Source organism: Nannospalax galili, unplaced genomic scaffold (genome assembly GCF_000622305.1).
Source record: "Nannospalax galili isolate Female #2095 unplaced genomic scaffold, S.galili_v1.0 scaffold2109, whole genome shotgun sequence".
Lineage (NCBI taxonomy): Eukaryota > Metazoa > Chordata > Mammalia > Rodentia > Spalacidae > Nannospalax > Nannospalax galili.
The window spans coordinates 362,835-375,017 of record NW_008359306.1 but is presented as its reverse complement, the minus strand read 5'-3'; the positions used below and the strand labels follow the sequence as shown (position 1 = coordinate 375,017).

Below are 12,183 nucleotides of genomic sequence, written 5' to 3'. Positions count from 1 at the left end.
AGAGAGGGAGAGAGAGAGAAAGAGAGAGAGAGAGAGAGAGAGAGAAGGAGGAGGAGGAGGAGGAGGAGGAGGAGGAGAAGAAGAAGAAGTTGTTTGTCTGCTAACCTTGATATATACTGTTTGGCACATGCATATATGTATACACACACAATAAAAATCTTTTATATATTTGTAAATATATTATTGTGGTTATGACAAGAAGAAAAAGTTGTCTAAGTCTTTAATGTACAAACACAAAACTAATACTGATAGAATAGAAAAAAAAAGCTGTGGAGCTGGAGAGATGGCTCAGTGGTTAGGGCACTGATTGCTCTTACAGAGGACTGGGGTTCAATTCCCGGCACCCACATAGTGGCTAACAACCATTTCTAACTCCAGGTCCAGGAGATCCAACACCTTCTGTCTTCTGAGGGCATTTCCAGACAAGGTACACTTACATGCAGGTGGTCTATTCATTAAAAAAGAAAAATAAAAAAATAATAGATTCTACAAAAGAAAAAAATAACTGGTAGGGGTCTTCACATTACAAGCTTTGTTAGGTACAAAAATCAATATATTTAAAAAATAATCCAGCTTTGTTTGATTGATTTTTTTGTGTTGTTACATATTTTTGGAAAATCCAATATTATACCTCATACATGTGCTCTCCCTCAGTAATTAGGCACCTCCATTTCGTATTTAATTGGAACCCCCATGGTAAGTTTTCATGTCCCTTACTTGTCCAAATTAAAAAGTTTTGAAGCTCTCTACTCTTTTCCAGACTTCTGATTTTACTGACTGGGTCTGTTAGATGCAAATCTCGTATTAAGCACCGGGGAGCCAGGGAAGGATGCATTCTCTGTCCAGGACATCTATTAGGCTATTCAGTGTATTTTTTCAAAGGTAAAAAACACATTTATTTTGTTCTCCAATAACACAACAGAGGATTTGCAAAATCCAGATAAGTCCTCCGTGGCCTGATACGATCTATCTATTAAAGTTCCTGGAGGTGCCCGGTCGGAATTCTTAAGGCAAGATAAACTCTCAGAGATTATGAAAGTGAAGTTATCTTCCTTTGTCAAATACTCCAAAACAGTAAAATTTACCAGGGGGATTTTCAGAGTTCCATTCCCAAGCCTTTATTGCTGCATGCAAAGCATTTTAATTCCTTCAGATAAAATTAAAGATTGCAGTGATTAGATATAAAAAAAAAAGTTTTCTTCCTCTTCCCCAGTCTCCATAGGACAAAGATTTTAATTCTTTTTCTTTTTTAAATTTTATTTATTATTGTTATTTTATGTGTATGCGTGTATTGCCTGCAGGTAGGTAAGTGCACTGTGTCGTGCAATGCCCACGGAGGACAGAAGAGGCTGTCGGATCCCCTGGAACTGGAGTTACGGACAGTTCTTAGCTTCCATGTGGGTGCTGGGATTCGAACCTGGGTCTTCCGCAAGAACATCCAGTGTTCTTAATCGCTGAGCCATCTCTCCAGTCCCAGATTTTAATTCTTTATAAACTGCGTTGACTAACTTTCCATGATGTCTTGACCTTGCCTCTTATTTAGTTAGGCTTTCCAAATAGCTTTCTCCAATTAATGTTTCTTTGTGGTTTTTTTTTTTGTGTGTGTGTGTGTGTGTGTGTGTGTGTGTGTGTGTGTGTGTGTATCGTGTGAAAACATTGTGTATGTACTGTGAGTCTCTCTAATAAAAGATTCAAGAAATGATTTTCTTCATATGCCAAAATGCCCTATTTCATTTATGATTGTTATTAGAGGCAAGAGACATGGCTCAGTGGCTGAGCACTTGCTGCTCTTCCAGACGACTGGGGTTCAGATCCCAGCACCTACAGGGCATTAAAAACCATCCCGACATCCTCTTCTGACTGCCATGGTCAGTGCATGACTCAGGTGCCCTTACATACAGGCAAGCAAAGTACTCATACACACAAATAAAAATAAATTAATTAATTAAAACTATAATATTAACAGCTAAAATTCTGAAGCAGTTTTTAGATATTCACTTGTTAGAAATAAATATTTCTGTAAAAACATCAGTGAAGTGTCTTATCAGCTTGGGGGGCCCTAAATCTTTTTCTTACACTTAAACCAATGATTCTAATCTGTAAATTGTATTGTAGTTCATTATAGCATACTGCAGTGTGCAATATCTCCTCCTAGACATGAGGGGGTGAACGTTGTCCAGTTTACTACAGCATTTGGGCCATGAAAGGTAGCTTTTAAAAAATATTTCATTTCTGTTTCATGTGTATGAGTGGACTGCCTGAACGTAGGTAGGTGCATCCGTGTCATGCAATGCCCGCTAAGGTCAGAAAACAGCATCGAATTTGCTGGAACTGGAATTAGGGATGGTTTGTAGCTGCAATGTGGGTGCTGGCAATCGAACCCAGGTCGTCTGCAAGAGCAGCTAGTGCTCCTAACTGCTGAGCCGTCCATCCATCCCCGAAAGGCAGTTTTAAAAATTTAGTTTAAAGTCCTCTCTAAGCCACCCCCCTCAAGGGCCTCATTCTGAATCTTTTCCCTCAAAGAATTTGCAATGGCTTCTTGTTAAAGGAATCATGGGACACTAGTAAAATTTCAAAAAATAAAAGAGACATTATCAGGAGTTATTAAAACAGATGAAGTGTTGTGCTGCCAGAATCCTCAAACTCCTGTGAACAAAGTGTTAAAAATATCCACATTACAAAATATAGCTTTTATTTGCTTTACAAAATGTTCTTTCCACCTAATTCTGAGAGCACTTAGTGTTTTATTTATAATGAATTTTAGATTGCATAAAATAGAGTTTCTCGTTCTATCTTGTAAAGAGAGCCCAACTGCATTTCTATCAATAGCCACTCACAACACAAAATTGACATTTGTTAGTGCACAGACCTCTTAGATTTCGTCTTCACCATGGAAGACTAAATAGCATTCCCCAGAACTTTTCTTCAGGGAAAGAATTTTAATTCTTTATGAACATCTGCGACTGATTTCCTTGTTTTTCTGACCCTGGTTTTACAAAGCTCTCCAAAGCTCTTTCTATAGTGAATGTCTTTTCCTGTTTGGGATTAAATCGTGCTTCTTTATGTTAAGAAAAGGTCTCACTGAGTAGCCCTGGCTGGCCTGGAACCCAGTACGTAGACTGGACTGGCCTGGGATTCACAGAGATTCACCTGCCTGATGAGTGTTAGGATTAAACGCATATTAAAGGTGTTCCCTGATCCAACATTGTTCTTCTCTTAAATCATCTTAGTCCTTCCTCTTTTCCTCCTGTTCTAGTTCCCTTTCATCCCTGTCTCCCTTTGTTTGTTTGTTTTGAGATTCTTCTTGCAGACCCAGCTATGCCGGAACTCACTACGTAGACCGGGCTGCCTTCCATCTCTCAGGGATCTGCCTGCCACTGCCTCCCGAGTGCTGGAATGAAAGCTGTGCCCCATTCCTTCTTTTTTTAGTGTGTAGTATGTATGTGTTCATATGCCGCGTGTGTATGCGTGCATGTATGTTAATCCCGGGATTTATGTTAAGTTCCTGAGTTGCTTTTCAGTGTATGCATTAAAAATTTTAATTTGTTTATTATTATGTGCACGAATGTCCTGCCTGCATGTAAATAAGTGCACCTGTGTCCCGCAATGCTCCTGGATACCGGAAGGGTCAAGAGTGGTCAAAGCCCTTGGAAATGGACTTGCAGATGGTTGTTAGCTACCATGTGGGTACTTGGAACCCAATCTGAGTCTTCTGTAAGAGCAGCCAGGGCTCTTAACTGTGGAGCCATCTCTCCAGCCCCAGTCACTTTAATTTTCAAAAGTCTCTCTTGGCACCCACAGCTCACAAGGTCCAGTAGCTTTGCTGGTGAAGGAACCCAGCTATCCTACTTCCACGTCTGAGCTGGGGTTATTACACATGTGCCATTGCTCCTGGGTTTTACATGGCGGTGCAGAATCTGAACTCAGATCGTTCTCATTGCACATCAAGCACCTTACCTACTGACCCATTTCTCCAGCCCCTCCTGCTTCTTAACATCATGCAAGAACCAGCCTCATTCTCATAAACTTCAGTAAGGTGACAGAGCCAATAAGAATCTCATAACTTTCCTTGATTAGACAGTTTTTATAGAGCTTCGATGAAAAGTAAACCCCTTTCAAGGAATCATACAAGGTCCATTTTCCAAACATGTCTAAGAAACGAACTGTTTCAGTTTAAGGAACGTCTAGATCATGTCACAAAAACTCAGATCTGGGGTGTGCTGCTGTGGGATACAGACGTGTAAATCATCAAGAGTCAAGATATTGAAACCTCAGCCAAAGGAAGTACCGTTTATCTTGGTTTCGTAGTAAACGTGAGCAGGATCCTTCCTTCATAGTTAACCAACACCGAGCTGCGTCCATCAGATTCAGCTATGCACAAAATGCTAACGTCAGAACTGAGTTTGTTTGGGCACAGAGTATTGGCATCTGGAAGTAGTCGATTTAAGATAAGGTCTTCCTAGAACTGGGTGAGTTCTTTATCTCCTGATTCAGCCCTGATCAGAAGAACGGCCATGGAATGTCAAGAAAGACGCCACGAGGAATGTGTTTTAGAGCGAGAGGCAGAGATGAGACTGATTTAGCAAAGACTGGACCAAAACCAAGAAAAACAACAGCAGCAAAAAGAGGAACTGTCATCAAACTACTAGAACCAGCACCACCACCACTGACTAGGTTTTCCTGTGAGATTTCCCTGTGACATAGTTTCTCTTGGACCTCTAGAATCTTGAGCTATGTTTCTGTGATTTAAATAAATATAAGGTTTGGCTCTTGAGGCATCTTTAAGAAACTAATCAAGAAGTCTTACTTACAATACTTGATGGCTTGACTTCAATCAGTACCTTGTTCAAGCAAGAATTCAAGACAATCGGTGTTGCCCAAAAGCGTTGCTCTAAAATGCCTCTACCTTGTTCATTTTCAACTCTGGTTGCAGTGAATTTCCTGAGGCCAGATGTATAAAGGTTGACTCTGGACAGTTGATGTATAATCAATGTAATTTCCACTCTATAAATGTGCCATGTATTTGTTAAGACGACTGAATCTCCTTAAACTACTCCTTGCCCCAAACTGTGTTTTGGATCATTGTAAAGAAAGATGCTGGCTATAGTTTAAAGCAACAGGCCCTTTGCCATCTCCACATGTGTACCTCAAAATGCATCTGCACATCTCGGCTACTGCACGGTGCAGCCCGCTTCTGACACCGCGCACCGCAGGGCAAGATATAGCAGTTCATTGTGCTGCGAGGGTCTCCATCTTTAAGTCTGCACAAGTGGTTCAAGGTTAATGACACCAGGGCAGGCAGGTAGATCAGAGTGCTACCTCGTTAATTTCCACAATTACTACATTGTACCAGAGACAAATGAAGTGATGCACATGGGGGAGGAAGTATCCATCAGTTCATCAAACATCTGTCTGTCCATCTTATGGGGGCCACTTATCCTATGCCATCACACATGGGGGCACTTGTCTCTCATGGTTTAGAAACTAGATTGCTCAGTAGAACATAGTTTGCTGTTCGTGTTCCTTTTCTGTGTTTTTATGGTTAGTGTTAGATTTATACATGCATGTAACATTGCTCACATAGAGTTGCACATGTGGTAATGGACTATCATAAGTCATATAGATATACAGATATCATGATGTATATTGCATTCTATACCTTGAAGAATGTATGAAGTCTGTGTATGAGAAAACATGTCTCTGCTAATGTACCATCTATTTGTCTGTTTTTCTATCAACTATCTCTAGCGATCTATCATCTTTGATTTCTGTACCTAACTTTTATCTATTATTGATCATTCATGTATTATCTACCATATTTATCATCTACCACCAACCTGTTATCTATCAATGATCTATCTGTAAAGCAGACTACCTATGATCAAATACCATCCATAATCTGTCATTTATCACCTGTCACAATTGACCTATCACAAACAATGTCATCTATCGATGATCTGTAATCTATTATCCATTTTCTACCATCATGCATTATCTATCAATTATTTATGTATCTTCGATCTATTGTCTGTTAATGTTCTATCTATACATCTATCAATCATATATCATCAGCGATTTATTATCTGTCAATGATGAATCTACATATCAACCTATTATCAATGGTCTATTATCTCTCATCTATAATCTATCATACACTGTTACTATCAATCTATCATCTAGCAATCATCTACTGATCCATCTATCTATTCATCCAGTCATACCAATCATGTATATATATCACCTATCAATAGTTTATAGATCTATTTAGTAAACCATCATCTATCTATCTATCTATCTATCATCTGTCTACTATCTGTTTATCGGTCTGTCTATTATCTATCTATCTATCTATCTATTCTATCTATCATCTATCTATCATCTATCTATGTATCTATCTATGTATCTATGTATCTGTCTATCCATGTATCTATCTATCTGTCTATCTACATATCTACCATATCTACCATATCTATCTATCTATCTATCTATCTATCTATCTATCTATCTATCTATCATCTATCTATCATCTATCTATGTATCTATCTATCCATGTATCTATCATCTATCTATCTATCATCTTTCTATCTATCTATCTATCTATCTATCTATCTATCTATCTATCTATCATCTATCTATCCATGTATCTATCATCTATCTATCTATCTATCTATCTATCTATCTATCTACCTATACATCCATACAACCATCCATCCATCCATCCATCCACCCACCCACCATCCATCCATCCTTCCGGACACCCATCAATCCACCAATCATCTATTCACTTCTATATCCATCCAGCCCTATCTATGAATTTACGTATCTACTATGTACTATCATACATCTACTGATCCATCTCTCTATTGGTCCAACCTTGGTGTTTTCGGGTTCCATAGTGACAGCTTCAACCAAGCATGGATGAAAAGTGTTTGGAACTAACTGTATCTGTACCAACTACATGTAGAGTTTTTTTGATTCCATCATCTTCTAAACAGTACAGTTGAACAACTAATTGAACAACTATTCACAAAGCACACACATTTGATTAAGTAAACGTAATGTAGAGATAGTTCAACGCATGTGGAGATATGTGATCAGGTTATGTGTTAGCACCATACAGTGTTGACCCAGCAAGTGGAACATCCACACATCTTGGTGTTTGTGTAGAGATCAGATCCAACTGTCCATGGATGTAGATTCATGTGTGTGTGCATATGTGTACAAACCGATAAATTATATAAAGATATGCAATTCATACATCAATATGTACAGAAATTTATTCATGTATATTTTCCTATAATTACTATCATTTTTTTTCATCCTGCATGTGTGGGTGTGTGCGTGCGTGTGTGTATGTGTGTGTGTATGTGTGTGTGTATGTATGTGGAGGTTCGAGGTAGACACTAGGTATTTTCCCTGGTTGCTTCACACCTCATCTGTTGATACAAAGTCTCTCACGGAATCTAGAGCACAGCAGTTTAGCAAGGTTGTCTGGCCAATGAGCTCTGGGGCTTTGCTTATGTCTAACCATTCTCCATCTGCAGTGAGAGGCACACAGCCCTGTGCCCAGCTTTTATGTGGGTTCTGGGGAGCAAGAAATGCAAACTGGTTACCAACCAGGCTCTTCCTCTAGCCTGAGAAATAAGCCATTCTTTGACTCTTGTGAAAACACTATTTCAAAAAATATAAGGGCTCAGCAGTTAAGAGCACTGGCTGCTCTTGCAGAGGAACTGTGATCGATTCCCAGCACCCACATGATGATTAACAACCATCTACAACTCCAATTCCAGGGAATCTGAGGCCCTCTCCTGATGTCCTTGGTCACTACACAACACAGGTGCACTTACATACATGCAGGCAACACAGTGCTACACACAAAATAAAAATAAGCAGTAAAATATTTTTAAAAATATGTATGTAGATATTTTAACAGCCATACTTTGAGGTCTATACTAATGTGGTCAGAGGGACTTAAAGGACAGTTTTTGCCCCTTGCCCTCCAAGGTCGACTAAGTTTCAGGGGACTATGGAACATCTCTTAAAATGTCCCGTAACTGTAACTGTGGTGAGTCACCTCTCCTCCTGTTCTGGGAGGCCATGGAGACCCCACCAGATGGACTTGAACCAGTGTCCAGCCTACAAAGAGGAGGGTCAACTCAGAGGAAACATTTCCTCAATGCTTCCAAGAGAGGCCAGCCACAGTTGAGCAGGACCTTTGACTTATCTTCACATAGATGGGACCTGCTAAAAGAAAGTGCCAGGGGCTCCTCCCAAGCCCATGTGACCCCTGAGGAACAGATCCTCCAAAGATCTGAAGAGTAAAAATAAATTGGTTTATTTGGGCCAATGGTATAGTCTTAAACACTCAAAAGGAAAGTATAACCAAAGATTAAAGTTATCAGTATCTTTAAGAGTTCAAGGGATTACACTTCCCAGATATTAGGCTTAAGTCCATATAAAATGTTATTTAGGCAATTATTTCTCATTGATGATTTTGTTCTTAACCAGAAAGTGATGCTCAGATGTGACACTCCAAATCTTGGTCCCCAGTACTGTAGTGCCCACCTGTACCTAAGGGAGACAACCAGCTATTGTTCTAAAATGATGGATAAATTTGTTTTCTCCCTCTATCTAGAAGCCTTTGAGAGGGAACTGACACTGATTCTAACCACTCCAACAGCTATCAAAATGCCTTGAAAGCAAATCCTGAATGCATCATTCTTGAGTCCAACCTTGGAAGACAAAAGAAAAATGAGGAGGAACCCCATAGAGGGATGGCTTCGGAAGCCGTTGTCAAGAAATTCCATTGGATTCTCATCTGAAGATTTGAAAATTGCCCTGTTCTGACTTTTCTAGTTCCCTGTCTAGAACTTGTAATGCTAATTCCTCTTGCCTTTACTTCTCCTTCACATCTATTCAGTCTTCAAGGACTTTCTTTTCCCTTTAGTGGTAAGAGTTATGCAATTCTGGAGTCTTTTAGATAGACCCACTGAAGGGGTACTCCAATTGCCTCACCCTGCGTACCTGTTCAGCATGGAAGAAGCCAGAGCGGTCTGTGTCCTGATTTCCTGTCCACAAGTTGGGTAAGCTTTTCAGAGGGTGGTATGATAAGAACAGGAGATAGGAATTGGCTAGGCAGTTAGGATAAAAAAGACCCCAAATAAAAGTAGCCAGTTTCTTGGCTAAAACTCACAATGTCTTTGGGCTTCTTTGCAACATACTCTGTTCCAAAGGCCAAAAATTTCAAAAAAATATTTGGGAGCGTTTATCTAATCCCTAAAAGACTTTAAGGTTACTTCTTCCAAGGAGGGAATGTTAGAGTAGCAAAAAGCTTCATTTAGAAGGAAGGGAAGGGAAGGGAAGGGAAGGGAAGGGAAGGGAAGGGAAGGGAAGGGAAGGGAAGGGAAGGAAAGGTGAGATTTTTAATGTGTGTGACCTTGATTCTATAGAACCTTCTACCACACATCCACACAGACACACACAAGCACATACCCTGTTTTGGCAAAATTGGTCCAGTAGGTCATGACCACGGCACTAAGCATGACATCGTTCTTGGAGAAGTTACAGCTGAACAGCTCCGTGGGGCCAATCATGGGGATGCCAAAAACGTACGGTACCTCATCACCGTGCGCAGAATCTGCCCAGCTGGGCTTCATCTCGCTTTGACAGTGGTGATAGAATGCGTAAAAGTAGGTGGGCGAGCCATACTGGGCGTGGAGGTCTGCGGTGGCCACGGCTGGCGCAACCCACTGATGGTCGGTGAACAGGGCCACCAGGGTTTTGCGGCGTGTTTCTGGGTTCTCTTTGTCCGCCCAATCTGTGTACATGAATTTGATGGTCTCTCGTAAGGTGTCTTTGCCTTCTGGATAACCGTAGAGGTTATCCACAAAGTTGGACACGGAGAAGTCAAAGTCATTGGGCGTCACGCCATCCTCACTGTCGACGATCCCATCCACGAACTTCAAGCCCTCGCCCTGGTTCACACCAAGCATGATGTCATAGTTGAGGAACTCGCCCTGTTCCATTAGAATCTGGGGGTCGTCCGGGATGACGTCCCCATCAATCACCGGGCCGAAGGCAATGTGGTAGGTGGCCGGGGTGATGGCTTGCTGAATGAGCTCCTTGTAATTCTTGTTGCGCAGGCATTCCACCATGTCCGTGGTATCCAACATGTTGCACCCCACTTTATCTGCCAGGATCCGTGTATACTTGGCAGGCTGGTAATTCACTGCCCAGCTGGACAGGGCTGTACCGCTTTGGATGATGGCTTTCTGGAACAAGCCTGCAGGAGGAAAATTGGGAACATGGGAATGAAAACCGGAGGACAGAAGACTGGGTTTTTTCAGCCCGGAAAGAAAGCTGCTTTTGTGGAAGCCCTTGTGAATTTCTGCAGCAGAGAGCAGTTTCACTAGGAGTCTCTCATTCCATTTCCACTTCAATCCCCTCCTTCCCTGGGAATTCATGGTATACATCCTATTCTGAATGCATACACACACACGCACACACACACACACACACACACACAGAGTTTGAGAGAAAATGCAACTATGCGTGGAAGCTAAAAAATGCAATTCTGCTATCCACCAATTTGTAGTCATTCCTCTTTGCTGCAGACGACAGGCACAAAAAATCTAAAAGCAATGCATGTCTAACACCTAAAAACTGCAGCCACAGATCCTGATGATGGACCAAAAGGTCAGAAGTTTGTGTGTTTTAAAGGCAAAACAAGGTACTATTTCTTTAAGGAGAGAAAAAGCATCTGAGGGGATCATTTTACACCTGGGTTTTCAGGATGTAGGCTTGTGTCTATTCAGTGTAATGGAGCTATTATACGGTTATGAGTGAAAATAAACGGATTATTTTAATAATCATTCAATTCATAATGAGGAATAAATTCATTTTGCCAAAAGAAGTAATAATTATTTTAGAGGAATTAATATTTATTTTAAGCCTTTAATTATTTTTAAGCAACTAATAACTGCTTTGAAGCAACTAATAATTTTTTTTGCTACATACTTCAAAGGTACAGCCAAAGTGTGAATTTAGAATATTTTATTTGGCTGCAAAAATAGGGGATGACACAAAAGGGAGATATTTTGGGTGGTGGGGCATATTGGAAGGAAGGAGAAGGGATGGGTAGGATTAAGATGCTGTGTAAATAAATCCCAATTAGGAGAATAGTGAAAAAAATGTAGGCTTTTTCCTCTTCATGAAATAATAACTTATATGTAAAAGCTAGGGAGATGGCTCAATGGTTAAGGACACTGGCTGCTGTTGCAGATCACGGGGTAAATTCCTAGCACCCACATAGCAGAAAATGACCATCTGTAACTCCAAATCCAGAGAATCTGTTTTCTTCTGGCCCCAGTCATTGCACTCAGGTGGTACACTTAAATATATGCAGGTCAGAGACTCATACACATAAAATATAAATAAATAAACATCTTGTATTCAGCTTACATTTGGATAATAAGAAAGTAATATAACCACAGTTTTTTACAAAAATCTGGAAAAAGGAAAAATCCCATACAATTCACACTGCAAAAGAGAAGCAATCTGACCATAATCCGTACGCTAACATTGAGCATAATCCCCTTAGCAATTTTTCTGTGTTCCATAATTTTACTCTCTATACTGTGGTTATTTAAGCTTTCGTGTTATCTTTAATACAATGATGTTGGACTTGTTGTCAATATATATGTGTGTGAGTATAGATGTGTGTGTGTGTATGCAGGTATGAATGTGTGTACATGCAGGACAGAGGATAGGCTTGGCTCTGTATCTCAGACATCAGACATTATTCAAGTTCTTTCATGCAACAGGGCGTCTCACTTTTATCTGAAACCTGCCACAGAGGCAACACTGGTTACTGGTGAGCCCCAGGGATTTATGTATCTCTGGCTTAAAGATTGGTCACCACCCCTAACTTTTATAGATGGGTTCTGGGGATTGAATTAGGGACCATTTGTTCTCCTAAGCCATTTCTACAGCCCCCTCCCCCTTAGCACAGGTCTTAGATAACTATCACTTTGCATAAGTGCATGTGGTTATTTATAATGGTCCTTTGTTGTTAACTTTGTAGGTTTTCACTCTATTCTTTTGGTAGTATAATAAAATTATTACGAATATGTCCCTAAAAATATACTTGCTCCTTGGGTACACAGATTTCATTAGATAACTAGA

At 40.3% G+C, this 12,183-nt stretch overlaps 1 protein-coding gene across 3 annotated transcripts in view; it reads right to left on the bottom strand.

Annotated features, from left to right (window-relative positions):
* LOC103725635 (neuroligin-4, X-linked) overlaps positions 1-12,183 on the bottom strand; it is a 376,846-nt gene that overhangs the window by 5,460 nt on the left and 359,203 nt on the right. For all 3 annotated transcript variants that reach the window (XM_008822933.1, XM_008822935.1, XM_008822934.2), the window contains one exon: positions 9,493-10,282. In XM_008822933.1, the coding sequence (XP_008821155.1) occupies positions 9,493-10,282 (790 nt within the window). The remainder of the gene's footprint in view (positions 1-9,492; positions 10,283-12,183) is intronic.